General features: G+C 32.6%; 1 protein-coding gene across 1 annotated transcript in view; it reads left to right on the top strand.

The window, feature by feature from the left end:
• The window catches only part of LOC131842414 (probable G-protein coupled receptor 158), a 177,372-nt gene extending 155,871 nt beyond the window's left edge, over positions 1–21,501 (top strand). The window contains exons 8-12 of the mRNA XM_059190947.1: positions 795–1,009; positions 9,189–9,327; positions 15,296–15,401; positions 20,490–20,633; positions 20,859–21,501. Of these exons, the coding sequence (XP_059046930.1) occupies positions 795–1,009; positions 9,189–9,327; positions 15,296–15,401; positions 20,490–20,633; positions 20,859–21,479 (1,225 nt within the window). The 3' untranslated portion in view covers positions 21,480–21,501. The remainder of the gene's footprint in view (positions 1–794; positions 1,010–9,188; positions 9,328–15,295; positions 15,402–20,489; positions 20,634–20,858) is intronic.
• The last annotated feature ends 4,234 nt before the right edge of the window (positions 21,502–25,735 follow it).

Raw genomic sequence — 25,735 nt, 5'->3', positions numbered from 1 at the left:
GTATAACAAAAATCCGATAGGAAAAGGGTTTGATTCACGGTATACGCTTGTATAAAATCAAGGTTCTGGAGATCAGAAGCGTTTTGTAATAACTATGAATACAAATGTTTGTACAGTGAGAGGAATCGAACCTGCAACCATCGGAAGTAAAGTGTGCTAAACCTAGACCACCGAGGTCATTAAAAGACAAATATTTGGTAATTAAAGACAAATTAATGATAATGTGTAACGAGATATGTTTTATTCTTCTCTCTTGTTACCAGGATATCGCTGATCTTTTCTGCCTTGCCAGAATATTAATAAGTCCCCGTGCCACTTTTGGGTACCAAGTTTGAGTACATGTATGACCAGACAGCCTCGGTGGTCTAGCGATTTAACACACCGCCTTACTTCCGATGGGCGCAGGTTCGATTCCTCGCACAGCACAAACATTGGCATTGATGAGTATCATTGTTTGTGTCGGGCTCGGTATAGGTGTTTACTAGGTAAAAAACTACAAAAAAAATATCTATGTATTTATCAGTTATCTCGTACCCATAACACAAGCTTTAGCTAGCTTTACTTGGGACTAGATGGCGCTATGTTAATTGTCCTGAGATTTTTATTATTATTATTATATGTATATAATAATAATAAAAACAAATATAATATAATTTGACTGTATTTATTTTTGTACATAATATTCCAATTAAATAAAACAACCCATTCTACGTCATCTGAAATATGAGGTAGGGTTTTTTACCACTAGACCATACAGACCAACACGCAAGTTCATTTTTCTCTCTTGTTACCAGGATATCCGTGATCTTCCAAGTACGATCAGCAAAGGCCGTGAAGATATCCGACATGTATCTACTGCGGCGGATTGGGATTATAGTTGGTGTGGCATGTGTTCTACTGTCCATCAGGACGTTAGTGGCTCCACCAGCCGTCATAGTGGGACGCACGAAGGAAGACTTGAAGGCATATTTATGTAACACAGATTGGTGGGATCATTCATTCACTACGCGTAAGTAAGAATCTATATAACACGTGAAGCATCTCCTCTCATCGATCTCCCGATCAATTCAAACGGGGATCGAAATTACGACAGCATGTGCCATCGAACTCCTAGTGGTGCCTTCAGATTAAAGTCGTATCCGTCAGACGGGAGTCAGCCTTCAGCCGCTCCATAAGACCTTCCGCGGGTTTGGAGTGACATCTGCACTCGCCCCCTATCGTTCGGTGACGCTGTAAAGGCCAGCTGCGGCCAACAGCATTAGAGTAGTCGGTAAAAAATTAAAAAGTAAAAATGTAAAGCAAAAACTTTGCACCCCTTTTTATGAAAAATGCACGGACGGAGAAGTATGAAATTTCGCACAGTTATCCTGATGTTAGGACTGTCTTTTATTGTTACTATATGTTTATATAAGAACTTTGAATACATTTTTCTCGAAGAAAATATACGGTTTCAGGGAAAGTTGTAGAAGAAAAGTTGTTCAGTACCATGAGTACTTTCATTTGCTTGTGGCTACTAACGTGGGATTTTGTTATAAGGACTTCAGAACCACCGATTTGAGAAATTATTTCACTGCTTTAAAGATATATTAATCCAGAGAGACATATAATTAGGATATATGTTAGTATAATATATATAAAACATACAATGACCAGGATAACAATGATCTTTCTTGCCATGCCAGAATATTAATAAGTGCCCGTGTCACTTTTGGGTACCTATGTATTTATCAGTTATCTAGTACCCATAACATAAGCTTTAGCTAGCTTAACTTAAATCTAGATGGCGCTGTGTTTATTGTCCTTAGATTTTTATTATTATTATTATATGTATATGTGTATAATTTGAGTGTATTTCTTTACATACAATGAAGCCGGGGCGGAGTGCTTGTTTTATTTAGTATAAATTTTTATACGTAAATATAAATAACTAGCTGACTCGCGCAACATCGTCTGCGTTACACCTTCTTGACAAATGAAAAATTTTAAATGATTTACATTTAAAATTTTCATATTCACTCAATTAACGTAATATCTTTATAAATTATAGCCTATGTTTGATTCTTATGAATAAGCTAAATTACTGTAAAGTTTCATCAAAATTAGTTCGTTAGTTTTTGTTTGAAAGAGTAACAAACATCCATCCATATTTCTACCTTATAATATTAGTAAGATTAAGTATAGATCTAATAACATTTTCAAATTGTACGCCTATTTTTTCATAGATAGGTTCATTATCAACTATTTGACGTTTGAAAATATTGAGTTCTATATCGGTTAGACCTAATATAATATATAAATATATTTAATTAAATTAATTAATAATATATAGGATAATTATCATTTTAAGCTCGTAAGCCAACGCCAGTCTTATACTAATATCCTTTGAAATTCTTGCCAATAAATTATTCCTCTATATTTTGTTTGCTCACTGTCTTCAATCTAAACTAACTGGGTTTATTACGAACCAATTTGTTACTTCAAATTTGCTAAGCAAGTTTATATTAAACAAGTTTCTTAGTGTGTACTAATAAATCAGCCGGGTAGTACCTGTGTTTAATTACAAAGCTATGTAATTAGCGCTGAGAAATTACACAGGAAAATAAAACATTTGAATGTAGAAGAACGAAATTACTAGAAAGAATTTGTACTGAATCGTGTGAATTTCTATTTTTTTTTTTTACATAAATAACAAGTAGAAGAAAGAAATTACTAGATGGACAATTTATATGAAGTCGTGTGGACGCAAAGCAACTCCAAATTTTTTTACATAAATAACTATAGAAAATCACAAAGTAGAAAACACGAGACTAAGTCAAGTTTATGTTGTTTATAATAGACACTGTTAATAATACATAATTATTTAATGGATTTGTATTATTTTTTTAATTCCGCATCCCATTAGCATGTGCGTGACCACAAGTATTCAGCGCGGAAACCTGACCATTGCTACTGGAAGCGTTAAGACCTTCCCCATTAGTGATTAAATTCCGACCACTATCAGATCTTAGACCACATTCTTACCAGAAGCGTAATAGAACCCATATTACGATACTGGTTTCGCCTCTAAATGAGAATAATTTGTCGTGTGGACGCAAGGCAATTTCTATTTTTTTTTACATAAACAACACTACAAAATCACAAAGGACAATATACGAAACTAAGTCAAGTTTATGTTGTGGATAATAGACACTGTTAATAATACATGCGTGATATTGCATCTCTGTGCATTTTCTACCGCATATATCACGAGGAGTGTTCTGAAGAATTGTTCGGATTAATACCAGCTGCTGAGTTTCACCACCGTACCACCCGCCAGAAACTGAAATACCAGCCTGATCATCTGGATGAATGGCGGTCTTCCACAGTGCGGTTTTCTAGAAACTTTTTGCCTCGCACAACCACATTATGGAATCACCTTCCAGCAATGGTATTTCCGAACCGATACGATATTGAAACCTTCAAGAAAAGAGCTTATTCCTTTTTAAAAGACCGACAACGTACTTGCTATTCCCCTGGTGTTGCGGGTGCCCATGGGCGGCGGTAATCACTTGTCATCAGGTGAACCGCATGCTAGTTTGTCCCCTGTGTTATAAAAAAAAATACATAATTATTTAATGGATTTGTATTTTTTTAGTTTAATTCCGCTACCATTAGCAAGTGCGTGACCACAAATATTCAGCGCGTAAACCTGACTCATTTCATGACCCTTTTCTGACCACATTCTTACCAGTAGCGTGATAGAACCCATATTACGCTACTGGTTTCGTCTCTAAATGAGAATCATAAGGCAATACATAGAGTTTGAATATGGTTTCGAAGCCTAGTATTGTACGGCGACCAGACTCGTAATCTATTATTTTGGAATTCAACAAAATAATACAAATCTGCTAAGTAGTGAAATAGACTTCCGCTAAATAAAACCTAATTACATAAAATAAATAGTACTTAAGTAAAGGTTATATTAAACAAATAAATACAACGCCGTCCAGTATTGTTATGTTAGCGTTTTATTCGCATTATTTCTAGTTTTTCAATATTGTTAATTAAACTAAGTCCTGTGAGATTCATTAGGGAAAATCGAGTATAACTTGAGTCTAAATTTAGCACAGAATTTCAATAAATATCAGCACAAGAGAGGACCTAACGACGGCAAGAGTCAGGATCTCGAGCGCCATATTCAAATTGAGCTGTTAACCTTAGAGAATCTACAGACGGTTTAAAAATCGTTTGCGATATACGAGCACTGGCTCACTAACTTCCTATACTCGTGTGTAGGCATTTTTTTTCTTTCTATGTTCTCAAAAGAATTCGGTATTATAATTTAGTTATGAGTCACATATATTCTTTAATTTTTTTTTATATGTATTGTTGTAAAATTTTACGCACGATAAGATATTATTTCCCATCACAGTCTATTCTTATCATCTATTTTTTCTTGTTATGTTTTCAAAATGTCGTCCTATTCTCCCCATCACGTTATCTGACAACTAGTCCATTGTTACGAATTCAACACGAAATAAACTTGATGATATCCAGGGGGTCGCATGGAAGTCGATCTGACAGTTTATTGCTAGCCTAAGCCTAATAAGGGCCAGGTAGTGCCCTTATTTTCTTATACTATAAACGTCGCTAAAATGTCCTACATGAATAAATGTCGGTCACACCCTGGCTCTTATTCGCCTACACTAAAAAACGCGCCAAAAATATCTTACATGAATAAATAATCGAAGCAGCACCCTAGATTGCTTGCTAGATCAGCTGGCGTTAGAGAAAAAAAAACAAAAAGCTTGACTTTCACACATGGCTCAAATGTCCTACATATATGATGAAGTCATATATGTACGAAGTACTAATTATGATGGACGACTGAGGCTTTGAAGCCGGCTACCGCAAGGGAAACCCCAAGTAGCGCCCGTGACTTGTGACACGGGTGTAGGTTTAAAAGGCCGTTTTAGAATGCATTAGCACTCACCTTCACTACTTGTAGCTTCCCCCTAGGCCCAACTAAGACCGGGATAAACCCATTGCCAATACAATTCACTTTAGTATCCAAAACACAACCGGCACGCTCTGCACTCGTCGACTGAATGCCGCGGCTCACCCAACCAAAGAGGACTATTCAACTACCGACCTCCGTATTTATAGACCAAAGTCAGCGTAGTAGGTTGGTCTATAAATACTAGATGGCGCTATTTACAATATTCGTAATAATCCTTATATTGGGTATTTCATTAGTACTAAAAACAAACTACCTTCTTTTAATATATTTTTAAATATCGGATTTTTTCTACAATAATTATGTATATAATTAGTAAAAATCACGGGATCTTACCACGTTTTATATTTATTTGCTGAGGTCCCGATATTTCGGTAGTGTTTCAACCACCATGATCACGGGTAAACTGATCGGGACCTCAGCAAATAAATATAAAACGTGGTAAGATCCCGTGATTTTGACTAATTATACGTATAAATAATGACCGCGTCAAGTTTAAAACAGTGAATAATGATGTGAATTCTAACATATATATGATGATGATCAATCATAATAAATGATGAAGTAAGACAATTTTTTTTTTCTCTAACGCCAGCTAATCTAGCATGCAATTTAGTGCGCTGCTCCGATATCACATTGATTTTCGGGTCGTGTATAGAGCCTTTAAGTTCACACCTCAGCGAACAACAGCATTTTTAAAGGGGGAGGAAATGAAACTTGAGTACGTACCCTTATCTACGGAGGCAGTATTGAATGATTAATTAACAACCCCCTTAGCTAAACCTTTTCAGATATTCAAGTCGCCAATACACTATTCAGCTGACTGAAAAATAGGTACTAAATTAATATTGAATATTTTGTCCGTAATTTTTTAACATTTTAATTTTGATTTTTTTTCATTATTCTAAAAAATATATTTTTTTTTTAATAAATATTTAATATTTTAATTATTTATTGCTATTGGCTATTTATGTAAAGATGCCTGATATTTAGCCTGCATTTTTTTTTATTCTCCTGCCAATAATGATAATTTATATTATTATTACGAATGATAATATTCCCGTCCATTTGTCTGTTTGTTACCTTTTCACGACTATACAGTTGAGCGTAATGAATATTAACCTGAAGATAGAGTTATTACGAGAAAGGATGTAGGCAATGTTTTATATCGCGCATATCGAGTTGATGGTATAAGGGTGAAAATTTAGGGTTGTATTTATTTTTTATTCCAAATCACAGAGAAATAAATTAAAAAAAGAAAAACTGGCAAAAATAGAAAAATAGGTGACACTACCCTTATTACTTAGGGGTATGAAAAATATTTTACGTCCTATTCAATCTTTTATTACACCTACCAAATATATATACAAAATTTCATAAGAATCGGTCTTATCGTTTCGGAGGAGTTTTGTTACAAACACATACATATATATTTTGACGACCTCGGTGGTCTAGTGGTTTAGCACACCGCTTTACGTCCGATGGTCGCGGGTTCGATTCCTCGCACGGCACAAACATTTGTACTCATGAGTATGATTATTTGTATCGGTCTGGGTGTTTTCTATGTATATTATGTATATATTTACGACAAAAAATATATGTATTTGTATCAGTTATCTAGTACCCATAACACAAGCTTTAGCTAGCTTAACTTGGGAACTTGGGTCTAGATGGTGCTGTGTGAATTGTCCTGAGAGTATTATTATTACATAAGAATTTTATATGAGTATATCTTATTATTATAAACGCGAAAATTTATGAGTATGAATGGATAAATGGATGTATATTACTCTTTCACGCAAAAACTACTGAACGTATTTTAATGAAACTTTGTAGTAATATAACCTATATATTAGAATAACAAACAGCCTATAATTTAAATATATATGTATCTTAATAATATTAAAAACGCGAAATTTTGTGAGTATGGATGTTTGTTACTCTTTCACGCAAAACTTCTGAACGTTTTTTGATGAAACTTTACAGTAATATAGCTTATGCATCAGAATATCATGTAGGCATTTATTATTCAAATTTAATACGAGTGAAGCCGCGGGCACAGCTAATATTAAATATTATGTAAATTAAATAAATATTATGTAAATTAAATGCATTTTAATTGCACAAAAGATTATGTGAATTGGGCGATATATGATATATATCAAGTGAGTAATACAGACGAAGTTGCGCGGATAGACTAGTTACAATATAAAACCTGAACAACCTGAAATTTCTGTAACTTTCAAACCAATAATCTGCTTTCGGAATTCGATTTGCTGGCATAATTCTCTAATCGGTTCATTCCTGCAATTCAAATTCAGATAAATCATTCAGCCACCCACCGATGAGTTCCGCATTAAATCATATTCAAAAAAACAAATTAAGATAAGACTAATCATTTTAGTATTCATAAATCACTCGAGCAAATCAAGTGGAATAATTACAGAAATAATTTATTGGGTAAAGATCCATTATTTTTTTTTATTCAGCGAGGCACAGAACGGAAGAACATTCAGCCAAGTTGATTGAAATTTTATGTTGCAAACTCTTTGCACATTTTTTTAAATATTTATCTTTATACCGATTTAGAAAGTTTTTGAATGTATTTTGTATTGTCCGTTGCGTAGTTTTAAATATTTAAGCATACGGATTCTGAAGCGGTTTTTTTTAAATAGATAGAGTGATTCAAGAGAAAGGTTTATATATATAATACATGTACACCTGTGCGAAGCTGGGGCGTGTAACTAGTATCAAATAAAATGCTGTTCCTGTTTGTAAAATGAAAATTGCAATTGTTCTATAGTTTAACTAGCTTTTGCCCCGCGTCTTCGCTCGCGTTAATTTATCCCCATAAGGGTGGAATTTATCAAATCCTTTCTATGGGGATGCCTACGTCATAGTAGCTTTATGCATGCAAAATCTCAGCACGATTGGTTTAAAATTTACAAAGTTTCATACAAACTTTTATCCCCTATTTTATCCCTTTGGGGGTAGAATTAATCAAAATTCTTTCTTAGCGGACGCCTACGTCATAACATCTACTTGTATGCCAAATTTCAGCCCGATACGTCCAGTGGTTTGGACTGTGCGTTGATAGATCACTATGTCAGTCAGTCACTTTTGAGTTATATATATTTAGATTGTGTTGTAGTACCCTAGTTATATATATATATTATTTTTTGTATATCTTCAGAAGAATGCTATCGGCATACGAACCGGGTCCATTTGCCTCCTTTTAAATTTCAAATTTAAAATATCTTTATTCATGTAGGTCTATTACAGACTCTTATGATATGTCAAATCTACCGTCGGAATGATTTCGAGATAAGAAGAACTGACAAGAAACTCAGCTCGTATTTTTTTTTAAATGTTGTACATATTTACAATAATACATTTCATTTAAATTCAAGTTTGGGAGAATAGAGTCACTAGTATATATTATATAAAAAAAAACAAAAAATCTAATCAGTGTTCGCAACCTGAACAGACCAGTCTCCACAAGCAGCACCCGTTCACGAGTATTACGGATGAGCCAGCCATCATTGCACTCAACCATATTAGAGGGAGCACATCGACCCGCCCCACCACGCCGCCACAAGTTTGAACTTTATAGCGAGCATGACTGTTTCAAGTTACTCCACTACGTCATTTATATTATTTACAGCATAAACTGTGCCAATCACAGTTTTCACCCATTACAATATTTAAATTACAATATGTCATTACTAAATTTACAATAAGTTTCTTTAGTGTTTATTACATTATCTATATTTATTTATTTATTTATTAAAGGAAAACCAAGGCTATTCAAGTACATCTTAAATAAAATCAATATATATGTCATAGTAAGCCACTGACAGGCTTTCACTAATAACAATAGACTAATTCTTAAAAAATTTACATCACTACGTATAAAGGCATTATAAAGTTAACAGAGAATATGAAAGTAATTACCAAGAGTACAGTAACAAATAGTAAATTTATAGAAATATATACATATATGATTTTCAATAATAATTAATTGTTATTTAAAGAAGGACTCACTTAGTTGGTGTCTCGTTGATTGAATATTATTACAAAATATATCTATATTAACTGTTTTAGATAGTTTATTAATATATGTCCTTTAAATGTGTTTTTTTCATGTAATTTAATTGGCAGCAATAATTTATTCTCATTCTATTGTTCACAGTGGAAGTAATATTCCTAATGTGGGGAATCCGGCTCTGCATCATGGTGAGGAAAGCACCGTCGGAATTCAACGAGAGTCGCTTCATATCAATGGCGATATACAATGAGTTTCTTCTATCCGTCTTCCTTAATATATCTATGTAAGTATAATACAGGTATTATTTGTTTGAAAAATGGTTGGTAGATATTGAAAGAGGAGGTTGTGTAGAAATATCGTAATTTTTTGAGGTTGAAGCTTAAATCTTATTTTTTTTGGCTATTGATTATATACAATTAACGAAAATGGGTTGTAAATGGGTCAAAAGGAGAGTTGAAATATTGTATGCAAGTATTGACATTTTTAAAGACAAAATTTGATACTTAATTTTTAGGCTATTGATTGAAATGTATAGAATTCTGTATGGAAATTTTCATTTTTGAAGCTAGAACAATGAAACTTTTTTATTGGGTTAGATTACTAAATATTTCTACATTATTTGGTCAAGGTCACTATTTTACGCAGACGAAGTCGCGGGTACAGCTAGTTAGTGTTATAAACGCGAAAGTTTTTTTTATACTACAATGCTGGTAATCAAGCATACGGCCCATATGATGGTAAATGGTTACCGTAGCCTATGAACGCCTGAAACATCAGCGGTATCACATGCGCGTTACCAAACCTTATTATACACTTCTTGAAAAACCCCATGCTGTACTCTCGTGGGAAAACCTCGGCAGGAAGTAGGAAGTTTATTCCACAATCTAAGTGTACGCGGGAGGAAGCTCCTCTGAAACCGCACTGTTCGGGACCACTTAGGTTCCAGCCTGTGGGGATGAATTCCCTGTCGATGGCGAGCGGTGCGATGGTAAAAGGTGGCCGTCGGCATCATGTCAAACAATTCTTCAGAACATTTTATGAGTATGGAAGGATGTTTGTTACTATTTCAGGCAGAAATTACTGAATGGATTTTGATGAAACTTTACTGCAATATAGCTTATGCATCAAAATAACATATAAGCTAGAAATTTCATACGAGTGAAACCGCGGTAACAGCTAATTCAAAATAAATTGTGCTGCAGTTGTCCATATCAGCTTGATTTAAATTGATACAACTCTCGTGTCCACAGTGTTAGTTGCCTTAATTCTCCGAAACGGCTTAACCGATTTTGATGAAATTTTATTGTAAATATACTCGGTAGGATGTTTATATTTTTTCCCCTAACAGAAATGGGTGGCTAATCTTAATATTCTTTTTATATTTTGGGCCAAATTTTTATTTTGCTACGATCTGGCATTAAAGACACATACACTCCTAAATTTTCACCTTATTTTTTAATAGTCATATTAAGTTAAATGGCAAAACAGCTTTTGCCAAATGAACTAGTATATCTTTAATATTTTGCTTGATTCTTGATCAAAGTTCCCACTTACATGCTTACTATTGTTTGCTCACAACTTGATATACCTTTTACGGCTAACTCTCATGAAACTCATAGATACTGTACAAAGTCAAATCAAACTTGGCCAATTTAAAACTTGCTTACAATGCATAGTGAAAAGGCTGAATGAGTTAATCTCTGGTTCCAACATGGCGCCAGATTTCAGTGTAGTTTACGAAACCCACGGGTCCAATTTCAATTTGCGTAATAGGATAAACTGGGATTAAGGATCGTCGTGAGATTGATATAATTATAGCCAAGATTCGAGTCGAGTTCGAGTCGCAAATAAAATGGGAATTGATTATAGATGGTATGTCTTCACGGGTACAGAGCCGCTTGAAAGTATACGAAGGTTGAAGGAGAAAAGAGACGACTATATACCAATTTGTAGTCATTACACTATTACCGTTTCATTTGAAAATAGAATAAAATTGTCTTGATTAAATTCCACCAAAATATAGTAAGAAAAAAAATAAAAATTTAAATTTCGAACAATTTCATTTCATATGATTGATGTTTTAAAAAACAAAGTAAAATTACATTAAGATATGTTTATCAAATGAATATAAAAAAATAAAAACATTACAGCTGGCCAGTACCATGCTTTAGTTTTTTTTTTGTAGTGACTTTTTCGAACAATCGTATTAAAATTATACTATATTTTACATAATGTTGTATTTATATACAAATACAAACTACCAAGCAAATTATCATGACATATTTAGAATTAAATTATAAAATAAAACTGTTAAAGTTCTATTTAATACTGGCAACCGCTACAAGTTTTTCCCCATTTTGCAACATTTTTTACCGTTGCTCCGCTTCTATTAATCATATCGTAACATAATATTTTATAGTTTTTCTCGATAAATGGACTATCCAAAACTAAAATAATTTATCAATTCTAACCACTAGTTTCTGAAATAGAGTGTTCCACCAAATAAATAAAGAAAGTTTTGCAATATTAAAATTCGAAATTACATAGTCCTAGCCTAATTCTATAGTAATTTTTTAGTTGACAACTAGTCAAAATAATTTTTATTTTTGTGGCTAAACAACAGCAGATAATGAAAAAATGAACATGACCTGTTTTGTGCAGAATATTTTTCTCTACAACTTTTATTTAAAACATTTTTTCATATTTCTTGCCGTTATCGATTTATTTTGAAAAAAGTCGATTTTCAACTTCTTTTTAAGTTTTCCATCCCTTTTTCGTCAACAAAAATTCTTTCAGAATATGTATTTGCGTACTTATTTTTATATATTGCGCCAAAACTGGTCACATCATGGTTTAATTTTAAATTTTACTGGACTGCCGTTCTGGTTTTGCATATACGTACATGTATTATACATATAAACCTTCCCCATGGGGGGGGGGGGAAAGGGGATTGATAGTAATGTGGACTGATGATCTTATTGCCAGCAATGCACCATGCCAGGTTGACCTCCACGCGGTTCCCCTTAAATCTTGGTTAATTTGTCACGATGGGCTAACTAACCTGACCACATCCTCCACTAGTGCCCCGCCAGCGTAAACCATTAGCGCAGACGGGTGCACCATTCCATTATCATCAATAAAAAAAAACTTCCCCATGAATCACTCTATCTTTTACTGAATACTGCATTAAAATCCGTTGCGTAGTTTAAAAGATCTAAGCGAAAAAACATCGGTAGCTTTTTTTTGATTTTATACTACATAAAGATGAAGTATCACAATTGGATTGTTCGATGATGAAGCAGTTGCTAAGTCAGAAATTTTATACTACATAAAGATGAGATCTTACAATTGGATAGTTCGATGATGAAGCAGTTGCTAAGTCAGAAATTTTATACTACATAAAGATGAAGTCTCACAATTGGATTGTTCGATGATGAAGCAGTTGCTAAGTTAGAACCGCTCCAGATTATAACTAAAGCACAGAGTAATTAGTGCAAGACGCTCGCATTTTCTCAGTTCCGTTTCAGACAAGTTTTCAAGTAAGTATGGAATGCTAGTCCCAAGTTGGGGAGTTAATTTCATGAACGCCGTACTGAAACTATGTGGCATGCGTCAGCCTAAAATGTGTTCTCGTAATTTAAGTTTCATTGGCGATTGCTATTTTTTTTTATAACTATACTTTGCTATTTTTTTTTATAACTATACATTGCTATTTTTTTTTATAACTATACATTGCTATTTTTTTTCCCAACTACGCTTTAGCACACCGCCATACTTTCTACAGTCGTGGATTCAATTCACGCACGCCTCGCACGGTACTAACTTTTGTATTCATGATTACGATTGTTTGTATCGGTCTGGTTGTTTTCTACGTATATTATAATAGTATGCATTTATAAAAATATGTGTTTCTATCAATTGTCTAACAGTATTCACTAATATCATAGGTACAAAAATATATATAACTATTTCAGTAAATCTTAACCATTACATAGTATAAAACAAAGTTGCTGTCGCTGTCTGTCCGTCCCTATATATACTTAAATCTTTAAAACTACGCAACGGATTTTGAAGCGGTTTTTAATAGATAGAGTGATTCAAGAGGAACGTTTATATATATAATACATGTACACCCGTGCGACGCCGGGGCGAGTAGCTAGTAATATTATAAACGCGAAATTTTGTATGGACGTTTATTACTTTTTCACACAAAAATTATTGAACGGATTTTGATGAAACTTTACAGTGATATAGCTTATGCATCAGAATAATATATAGGCTATATTTTTTATTGAAATTTAACGTGGATAAAACCACAGATAGTAATGGATATATTATTAATATCCTTTCATATGTCTACAATAATAAAATCAATAAGAAACCGGAATTATTTCGCTCTGTTGATATAATTATAATACAAAATTGCTTTTTCTGAATAGCCAGAATCAACAATACAAACCCAATAGTCACAATGATCGATAAATCCTATACACAGTTATAGGAAAACATGATCTTATTATGTACGGAGAATTTAATCCGAAAGAACATTATCGGAGAGAAATAAATTAATTTACTGCCACGACAAAGAGAGCCAATATACGATGCATTGTTGAAACTCCTCAGATCCCCCGTCCAATTCAAACGGGGATCGAGCCGAGGTTCGAACTAGCGATAGCCTCGGACTAAAGTCGTATCCGTACACTTGCCCCTTATCGTCCAGTGAAGGTGTAAAGGCCAGCTGCGGCCAACAGCATTAGAGTAGTCCGGAAAAAAATGTACTTCAGTTTATTGTGCACCACACTACGAGTAAGAAAAAAAATTACTCTGTGGCTGATAGATATGCCCATTTTTATTTATACACTATATTGCACCAAATACAGGAAGATCTCAATTAATATAGTGTATAAATAAAAATGAGTATTCAACTCGAGTACATTTTTTTTCCGGACTACTCTAATGCTGTTGGACGCAGCTGGCCTTTACAGCTTCACCGGACGACAGGGCAGATGGCACTCTAAACCCGCGGAAGGACTTATAAGAATATATATATATACAAGAGGCAACCACAGTAGGTATAAAAGGTGATCTTATCGCTAAACAATCTCTCACTTTCGCAGACAACCTTTAGGTAGGCGGATATGACATAAGAAAAAAGTTAGTACCATACATAAAAACACAATTATAAATATATGTACATCTACATAGTTATGTACATATCTGTATAGACATACATAAACATAATAATATACATTTCCATATTTTGATTTAATTGGATGATAAAAAACCACAGAAAATCAAAATATCTTTGAAGAGCTTTCGAGCTAAGAAGAACTTACAAGGAACGTCGCCACTAGTTTGAACTTTCAAGTTACGACAACTATTTCAAGAAATGTGCTAACTCGTAATAAACATAACTCGAGTTAACTCGAGTTGAAATTCAGGTAACTCGAGTTAACTTGAGTTGACTCGATTACCTGGAATAAACAGTTTTTTTGTTTTTTTTTATTTTCGAACAAATCTAATGTTTTTGGCTGCAGCTAGCCTTAAAAGCTTCACCGAACCATAGGGGACGAGTAGAAATAACACTTCAAAGCCACGGAAGGATTTATAGAACACATAATCATTGTAAAGATAACATAACCACACGAAATGCTTACGACATAGTAGCTTTATGCATGCAAAGTCTCAGCCCGATCGGTTTAAAATTGACAAAGCTTCATACAAATTTTCATCCCCTATTTTATACCTTGGGGGTAGTTTTAATCAAAATCCTTTCGTAGCGGATGCCTCCGTCATAATATCTACCGGCATGCCAAATTTCAGCCTGATCAGTCTAGTGGTTTGGGCTGTGCGTTGATAGATCACTATATCAGTCACCTTTGAGTTATATATATTTCGATTAACAAAAAAATTCACCTGACTCGCTTGAATTCGCTCTTTTAACATCTCTGTACAATTTACGACAACAACTACACAAAACGTGTCTATAAAATATTATAGTTTGTAAAATATATTCAACTGTAAGCCACTCCTTAATCGGGATAATATATCTTCATATCAGTTATCTAGTACCCGTAACACGAATTTTGTGATTTCGTAGTGCTGTTCATGTGTAGGAGCTACGGTTAGCTCTTTCCATCGTGTGGGCTACTTGTTTCAATCGAAAATTTATTCATGTTGCTGTTTTTTCCCTACACTGGGCCCTACACTATTTAAAATATCAGATTTTCTAACCAGTGTTTTTATTTCAGGTTATTTCTACAATCTCCAGCGAATCCAGATCTGCTCTACATAATTTTCTTCTGTCACACCCAGCTTACTGTGACGTTGCTTCTGTGTTTCATATTTGGGAGTAAGGTAATGATTTTTTCATTTATTCATTTATTCAACTTATGACCTATATCTATTTTATATGTAGGGAAAGAACTGTCTATGGTACAGCTGACGATAGTCCTAGTAGGACTATAAAAAATTGTATAGAAGATTGTATTTCTAGTTCTTTCATTTATATTTCAAATTCTGTCTTATCAATAGTTCTCCCAAGATCTCCATACTCCAAGTATTTTTTTATAGTTTTAGTTTTTACCTATATATACATATAAAATAAAACTACATCAAGTATGATTGTTTACACCGGTCTGTATATATTCTACGTATATGTTATATTTATTTTATTTTATTTTATTTATAAAAACTTAATGCTAAATACAAAAAAAAATAAAGGTGCAGATGGCAGACTTAACACCATAAGGCATTTTGTCCCAGTCGACCATAGGGTAAACAGAGATTAGTGGGCGATGAATTTAAGTAAATAATAATGTGGCATACTTATACACATATTAATACTAAACATACATACATATGTATATTACACTACATAAAATACTTTTAATAGCAATAATATATTTTATAGCATAGCTCTCTAGCGCATTGCATTGCGCTGGAGTCCCGCCGGCCGAGGCAGATTAATGTAAACAAATCAAATTTCAAATGTAAACAATACGACCTCAGCGACTAGTAAGTTAGTCGGTTACAAAAGTTACACGAAGCTCACGTCTTTCGATATAAGCTCCTTGTTCTCTACATCTGCTTACGCGCCCGTGTTAAAACCATATCATTCTGGACTTTTCATTTTTCCATATTGTCGACCTCCTTCTGTTTATTAATAAATAAGTGTATTGTGCCTAAACACCAGGCGCACCCCACAAATAACATGAAATAAATAATAAAAGGAAGTAGGTACAATTATAATTAAATTCATAAATTGAAATATATATATCCTAATACATTAATATTTTAATAAGAATATATATATATATACATTTAAGCACATAATAATATACGTATAAAATTTATACAGACATACTAAATACAAATCAACAATCAGTAGACCAGTGAAAGCAGGAGATAATTTAACACTATATTAATGTTTCAATTTAATTACAAAAGTCGTGTGTGTGTACAGAAAAAAATCTAAGTATTTATATCAGTGGTTCAGTACCCACGACTTTTCTCCGGATCAGATGGCGCTGTGTTAATTGTCCATGGTTATTTATTTACTCATATACTTTTAGTATTCTCCGTTTTAATGTTTCAATTTAATTACAAAAGTCGTGTGTGTGTACAGAAAAAAATCTAAGTATTCATATCAGTGGTTCAGTACCCACAACTTATCTCGGGATCAGATGGCGCTGTGTTAATTGTCCAGGGTTATTTATTTACTCATATACTTTTTATTATTCTCCGTTTGATGGAGTGATATTGGTCTTTCTCAAAATTATTATTATTATTTTTGACATAATCATTATTCTCATCATACTTCATGACAATATTTGTGACATTTAACTACGCTTTATAGCAGAGGTTCCCAAACTTTTTTGAGACCCCTTGCCATATTTTTCGGTTTTGGGTTGACCCCCATTCTTACCTGTTATTTTTTATTTTTTGTAAATTTCTGACTGTAGTAAATTTTAGTGATAAAAACATAAAGTAAAAACAACAAGGTTCTAACTTTTTTGTGTCGTAGACCCCAACAGTACAGAACCCGTACAGTCAGAAATTTACAAAAAATGAAAAAACTAGGTATATTTCTGACAGTACCCCGTACAGTCAGAAATTTACAAAAAAATAATGGGGATCTACCCAAAACCGAAAAATATGGCAATTTTTCGGTTTTGGGTAGATCCCCATTCTTACCTAGTTTTTTTATTTTTTGTAAATTTCTGACTGTAGTAAATTTTAGTGATAAAAACATAAAGTAAAAACAACAAGATGACTGCTGTCGTAGACCCATTGCAGTTTGTCATAGACCCTTGGGGGTCGATATAGACCACTTTGGGAATCACTGCTTTATAGCGTTGTATGAATTGTCTTGACATATTACATTATTATATTACCTTTCTCAAAAGACTCAGTCCTAATATATTAAGTGTTAAACTCCAAACGCTAAATAAGGGTAGTTTCAATATACGTAAACTTCCATTACATTGTCAGCTTATAGCTTCATAAACTGTATGACGCAATATATTTACGGTCCGGACCCCAGATTGATATACTGAAATACTATTCTCGTATGTATTTCCACACAAGCCTGATGGACTAATCGTATACCATTCCTAATAATTAATCATTAACCTTTATTTATTTTAGGTAATCAACAGCTTATACAATTTATAGACAATATATAGTGTTACATAGTAAAGTCAATAATAGATACCTCATGAATTTACCTTTAGGTAATCTAGAATAGTATATCGTAATCTAGTAGTAATATAAAATCTAATAGTAATCTAGGTAGGTAATCTACAATATTGATGTGAACTCTAATAATACAGATAACTTTTAAGTATTATATTGTTCTTTATCTTTAGATAATATTAAAGTTATAATGAAATTGGTTTTTAAAAACAATACAGATTAAGCATTTAAAGAGATCAGAGCCAAAGAACAGGATAGGTGAATACAATTAGTGAATTACGTTACAGTATAATACTTAAAAGTCATCTATATTGTTAGAGTTCACATCAATATTGTAGAAAAAATCCGATATTTTAAAAAGATATTGAAAGAAGGTAGTTCGTGTTTAGTACTAATGAAGTAGAAGATTATTACAAATATTGTAAATAGCGCCATCTAGTATTCATATACCGACCTACTACACTGACTTCGGTCTATAAATACGGAGGTCGGTAGTTGAATAATCCTCTTTCGTTGCGTGAGCCGCGGCATTCAGTCGACGAGCGCAGAGCGTGCCAGTTGTGTTTTGGATATTATAGTGAATTGTATTAGAAATGGGTTTGTTCCGGTCTTAGTTGGGCCTGGGGGGAAACTGCAAGTAGTGAAGGTGAGTGTTAATGCATTTTAAAAGGGCCTTTTAAACCTACACCCCTATCACAAGTCATGGGCGCTACATGGGGTTTCCCTTGCGGTAGCCGGCTTCAAAACCTAAGTCCTCGTCATTAATTAGTGCTTCTTACAATATGTACGTACCTACATATAAAAATGTGTTTCTGTGTCAGTTAAAAAATGTTATCATGACATTCCTAAGTACTTGCTACAAAAATTTGTCACTTGTAGGTAGAAAACTTTACGGACGTTCAATTGAAGGGTTTTTCACGTTCCCTACTGAACATAAGTTCTGGACATGTTTTTTAAAAAGTGATTTTTTGAAACGAAAAAGGTCTAAATCCGAAAAGCAGTTATTTTATATGTAACTTAATCTAGTATATATATATTTATATATCAATCAACTATATATGTATAACAGAATTGAAATGTTTCAAATTCAAATTAAAACATCATTTATTCATGTAAGACATTTTAGCCGCTTATGGACGTCAATTTTTTTCCTACCGTCTGTTTGTAACATCAAATTAACAGTTTTTCACTAAATATAAAAGAATATATAATTTATTTCTTTGTCTGCTTGTTTGTTATTGCAACTGTCTTTAATGCTGAATTTTATTTATTGTAAATAAAAAAAGCAAGGTTCGAGGAATCGAAACCGCAACCATCGGAAGTAAAGCGGTGCGCTAAACTGCTAAACCACCGAGGCCGTCAAATAATAAACCAGAAATTCTAAAGGTCTAAATCCTAAACATACATATTAATATTATAACAATGTATACCACAAAATGTAGCAACACCAAAACTGCGGCCGTCGTAAACACAACCATAGATAACGTAACACTCCACAGTACCGATTCCCAGGATGGTACAGTCGCCAGAATTCAGGTCCAGATGTACAGGTTATTTCTAGATAAGACGGTCATGAATAATTTAGAATTCGTGCCGTGAGAGGTAAACATCGTTTGTATCCTTCTACTATATTCCCAAATGTACATGTAATAAATTACATGTAGACAAAGTAGTAAGAGAAATATTTTATATATATATTTCAATATAGAATCCTGTTTATATAATATTTGTTTCTATAATACATTTATATAATAACTAGCTGTACCCGCGACTTCGTCCGCGAAAATAGTGACCTTGACCAAATAATGAAAAAAATATTTAATAACCTAACCCAATAAAAGCCAAATGAAAAAGTTTCATCGTGTCATCTTCAAAAACGATGACACTTCCATACATAACTCTTTCAACCCCTTATAACCCTCCTATAGCATTCAAAACTAGCCTATGTCCTTTCTCAGGGTCTAGACTAACTGTGTAGCAAATTTCATTTAAATCGGTTCAGTAGTTCTAGCGTGTAAGTGAGTCTGACAGACAGACAGAATTACTTTTACAATTATAATATTAGTAAGATATTTAATAAACTAACTCAAAAAGCCAATGAAAAAATTTAATAAATCTGGTTTCAGAAATGACGATATTACCTAATATCTTTCATCCCCTAATTTATTTTTATCCCCTTAAGGGTATTTTTTTACAAACTTTGAATGTCATATTCTATTATATTTAATCATCAGCCTCAAGAATAATTTTCAAGTTTCTAGCTTCAAAAATGACAAATTCACATAAAAATATTCATCCCCTATTTTATTTTCCCTCTTAAGGGTAACATTTTCTAAACTTTGATGACCTATTTATTTGTATTTAATCAACAGCCTCAAAAATAAGTTTCAAGCTTCTAGCTTCAAATATGACGATTCTTCCATACAATCTTTCATCCCCAATTTCAACCCCTTACACCCCTTTTTCGCATTAAAAAGTAGCCTATGTACTTTCTCAGGGTCTAGACTATCTGTGTACCAAATTTCATTTAAATCGGTTCAGTAGTTTTGGCGTGAACTGTATGTGATATTAGTAAGGATAATGATAAGTCTATCACCCTATCAAAGGGTATAATATATATATGCTATATATAAATAATAATATATCAGAACAATTCACACAGCGCAATCTAGTTTGTATATGTATCATACATATATATTGACTTTTAACATACATATATTGACAATAATAGTAATTTGTTTTTAACAGGCTTACATGGTATATAAAGGACATGGCAAAGACGATCGGGAAAAAACAGGAAAGTTTAGATCCAGAGCTGCTGAATCAACATACACCATGACGACCAATAGAAGTACACGATTCTGTGATAATATGACAGAAAGAGAACTGGAGGTAAGGGTTTAAAATAGTCTATATATTAAAATTAGAATCCATTTATGATTATTATTAAAGTATAAGTTTGTGCCTAAAAGTAAAAAAAGGTTAAAGGTAACAAAAAACAATAATTGTAAAAATAATTTCTATTAAGTCGTATCTAGTTGCGTACTAATTCCATTATAGACTTAAAACTAATGGAAAAATAATTAATAATACAATTATTATCATTCCCTTCTAAAGGAGGAGTTCAGGAAAATCTGTAACCAGCTCGAAAAGCTACGGGAGCGATGCGGAACATACGCCGTAGTTGCTCGTCGTATCACAGCCATGCAAGACGCATCAGCTTTGCATGACCGTAAACCACCAACATCTGATCACTCGGCTCCGCTGAAACTAAACACAGTTTTCAGTGCAGTCGCCGATCGCCTTATGTGTACAGTAACACCTGCTGAAGAATCCAGCAGTAGTGGGAGAGACTTACCTTTCGAAGCTCCCCCCGCCTATAGACATAAGACATTTAGTCCAACTAAAAGTGTAGAAGCCAGTAATACAGAACAAAGTCAAACAGACGTGACAACTGACTCACCTAAACGAAGGACAGAACTCAATGAAGAAACTAAAGAAGAAAAACAAAATGGTGTATTTAAAATATCAGGTGAAGCAAATTGTAGTGACATTCGACCGCCGGAAGTGGCTAGACAAAACAGTTTTAACAATAAAAGTGATAAACAAAGTGAATTGAAATCTAGTCCAGGTAGTACAGAAACAGTGAGAGGTGTTAGATCAGGCCATGCAAGAACTCACGCAATAGTTATAAACTTAGACGATAAGAGTCGCTTCACTGAAGAGGTCACTGTTTAATGTGTACATAATTTTGAAGACTGTACTTGTACTTTTGATTCCATAATACTATTCCTAAAAGTTATACCTGAATATAGTTTTTGTAATTTAATATCATCTCAAGATGTTGCACTGGTTATAATGTTGGCAATGCGAGGATAATGTTTGAAGTTAATCTTGAGATTATATTAATGCAGAGAAAATTATAAATAGGTAATTCCAAATTTAATAGGTTAGTTTTGTATTTATGAATGCTAGTCTTTAACTGTGATTCATAGTTATTTAACAATTTATTATTACATTACCAATATATAGGTAAAGTTTATAGTTTTGAAAATGCATATCAATATGTAACATCCTTTGAATGTAAAATTGATGAACGAAAGTTGTGAATGAGAAATAACACAAACTTTAATAATACTATTCATAGCTCGCTAGTTTGTCCAACAACTTGTTACCTTTATCTGGGATCACTTTGGAACTTTGCTCTGTTTTATTAGTCTTGTATATCAAGGAGACAGCGTAACTTACTTAAGCGATAGCGAGGTTAAATCATAAATACTCACGTAAATAGATATGGAAACTTAAATAATTTCACTGCCATACTACAAGGAATAAGTAAAAACTTTTAATATATCACTAAAATATAATGTGCAGATATGTATCTTATTGGAAATAAAATGTATAGTTTATAGCAAAGTCTCTGCTTTATCCAAATACTTCTACTAAATTACGCAACGGATTTTGAGACGATTTAGACTATAATTTTGTAAATTCCTTTAAAAGGTTATATATATTTCATGCTCATACGAGTTCCGTCTGATACACCATGAGAAGCCGAGGTGTATAACAGTATAAATTAAAGACAATATTATGTTATTTAAAAATGTCTAATTTCTAATTAAAGATCTCATTTGATTTATTAGTAGTTAATACTAAAAAGAAATAGATATCTGATATTGTGTACTCAGAATTTTCAGATGTCTAAATGTTATGCAGATGAGATTCAAAGTTTGTGCCCTAGGCATTTTTTGAGCACAGCTCAATCTCGTGATTACCATTTTGTATTTGGTGCATGCGTGGTTATATAATATGAAGATGGTGTCTCTTTTAGCGATTGTATCATGTATAGCTTCACGGCAGCTGTTTAATTCTGATGGTTGCGGGTTCAATTTGTATTCATGAGTATGATTGTTTATATATATGTCTGAGTATTTTCTATGTTTAATATGTATGTATTTACAAAAAAAATTCCGTGTTTTTCTACCAGTTGCCTAGTACCCATAAAATAGACGGCTTAGCTTAGCTCTGCCAAATTTTATCTCTTATTTCACCCGCTTCCAGAATATTGTTTGAGATAAATGTTAGTCTATGACCATTATATCATACAATGTATGTTCATGTACACTGTCATTCCGTTCAGCTTTTTTGTCGCAAAAATGTGAGCCAAATATTATTCAAATATATAATATAAGGTCAATTGTAATAGCAATACAATGCTAGACCAAAAATGGCAGTACAGTCATGAAACTGAAGCAATAAAGTAGAAAATCTAAATACAGCGTTCATATAAACTGCGCAAGCATGATCAATTTTATATGAAGATTTCTACAATAAAATAGAAATATTCTTTATTCAAATAAACTTAATATAGGTACGTTTGAATAGTCATATAACATTTTATTGATACCATTACTAATTCAAAAGCTGAGTTATCATAAGAAAAACGAGTATGAATTTGAACTAGTTATAAACTTAAAAACAAAGTCGCTATCGCTGTCTGTCCCTTTATGCTTAAATCTTCAAAACTAAGCAACAGATTTTGAAGCGATTTTTTTTAATAGAATGTTGGTCAACATTACCTAGATTATTATAGATTTTGCTGCAATATTCGCAGCAAAAAAAGTCATCACACATTGTTGCACCACAAATTTTTGCATCCTGTTGCTTTTCTCTTTTCTTTTTTTTACTTTCTTGTTGTATCTAAATAATTCAGTGTGATGTTCTAATTGGCTGACGTATTGTTATGTAACCTTCAAGACAATAGTTTTTGTTTATAAACTTTTTAGTGATCTTTAAGATTATCGTTGAAGTATTATTTATTAGTAGTAAATGATGTAACTAGATGTACTAATAGATCAGTATTATTTATATACTATTTAATAACCACGTCTGCACCAATTTTAAGATTACGCTTAATATTGCTAATTTAGCTATTTTCTATGCGTGATCTATTATATAATTCCTATGGCTATTTGTAATGTAAATTAACCAGCCACAATGAAAGACAATTAGTGAATATATTTTTGTAAATAATATTTTTAAGAGATGCAAGTAAATATATGTAAATGTTTTATTATAAGTGCATCTTTTCCGTTAAGTGTGCCATATTTTCTAGCAATAAATTATTCAGAGTGAAGATAAAGTTGTAAAGAAATGTTCGGACTGTACTTTTATTATAGGGAATGTCTAGATTCATTGATATTTATAATAATAAGGTGCTTTGATGTTTCTATTTTCTGTGCTCCTTTAAATCTTGCTTTCAATCGGATTCTCTTTTTATATGGAAAGATTAAAAGAAAATCAAGGTCTGTAGATAATAAGCTTCCTCGTCTTCCTACTTATTTCGAACGTTATATAAAATTTCATTTTTACCATGTATTTTAACATATCTTGTTGACTTGCCATTTTTTTAAGTAATGAATTCACGAAAATTTATATTTCTCTGTGTTAATAGTTTCAGTTGTCGTAATAAATTCATAGTCTTGCCATTTGTTGTTTAGTTTAATTTAACATATTGAAATATAAATCTTCCTGATATTCAGCCAACAGTTGTATTTTTTTCAACAATAACATTTATTTTTTTAATGTGTTCAAATTCATATTCAAGCCACTTAAGAACGTAAAATTTTCTATATTATAATTGTTTCTCTACCGTCCAGTTCAGTATATAGATCCAATTGAGAAGAACTGGCAAGAAACTCAATTGATTTACTTTTTTTTTTAAATGTACAATGCGTATTTGTATAGGTGTCTATGTCTAACATTAAATGATATTAAAAGATATATTGTTCATAGTCATTCAAGATTCAGTCGTAAGTAATTCGATCGTTTTATACATTTTTTTCTGTATATATGCTATACAATTTCAGTCATGCTTCAGGGTAGGGAATGGGTCATGGCCACGCGCGGTCTTCGGTCGGTCGAAGGGTATTATCTTGGGGAAACTATTTTACACGCTGGCCGCTGCCGGCGAGCTTTCGTGACTTGAGCCTAGTCGTGTTTAATTGCTGGTAAAATTGTAACTATTGCAGTAAAGAATTTAGTAAAGTATACTGTTATTTCTTTCCGTGAAAATTGATACAATTTGATTACACAAAAATAGTTGAAAATTCATGTCAATGAATTAGCTTTCTGCATTGCAAAATATGAACAGTTTTTCCCACAGACGCTTGCTAAATTGGAAAATTTCAAAATTTTTTTAAACTTTAATTATAAATTACGCATTCTAGTGATCAATTAAAAATTTATTTTCAGAGTTCTAGTTTTTCACGAAAGTGATAAGTTTTATGAGTATTCTACTATGATGTTTACAAATACCCTTGAACATGCTCCACTATGTAGTAAGGGTGTTACATTTTTTTATATATCACGTAATACTTTTAGGTTTACATTTAAAGTCAGTACTATTACCTTATTCTGGTATGTTGCCGAATTGATCGAGGCATAGTTGATGTGCAATATAAGTATGGGTTGTAACTACTCAATTTTATATTAACAATAAAAGAATCCGAAAGGGTATATGTCTATTACACTTGTATCACACTAACCATTTCATATTAGTCAATAAAAACATTTAAATCGATATTCAACTAAATAATTTCAGAATCAACTTAATTACATGCTTGTAAATTGCTCTTTTAATAATATATTGTTTCATTTAGGCTACTGATATACAGTCAGTAGTCTCTGGTTTTCCGAATGTGACTATTAACACTACTCATTTCTGTAGAGGCGTAGCGACTATACGTACTAATCGGAGTTCGTCGGAACGTAAGTCGCATTCTGCAAACCTGACGATTGACTGGCTGTATATAAGCAGCCTTAAAAATTGCAATGACTTATCGTTCTATGTATGAAAATCGGAGCATATTGTAATTCGATATTTCTGGAGTGCAATGACTAAAATCAAAGATATTCTATGTACTTTATACTTGAGATTAATGTAAATATAAATATTGTATAATAAATATGAAACTTGTTGAAATTATCTATAT

This window comes from Achroia grisella, unplaced genomic scaffold (assembly GCF_030625045.1).
Source record: "Achroia grisella isolate CSIRO2021 unplaced genomic scaffold, CSIRO_AGI_Agris_v1 utg2183, whole genome shotgun sequence".
Lineage (NCBI taxonomy): Eukaryota > Metazoa > Arthropoda > Insecta > Lepidoptera > Pyralidae > Achroia > Achroia grisella.
The sequence above is the reverse complement of the archived record's forward strand: the minus strand, read 5'-3'. Positions and strand labels throughout refer to the sequence as shown.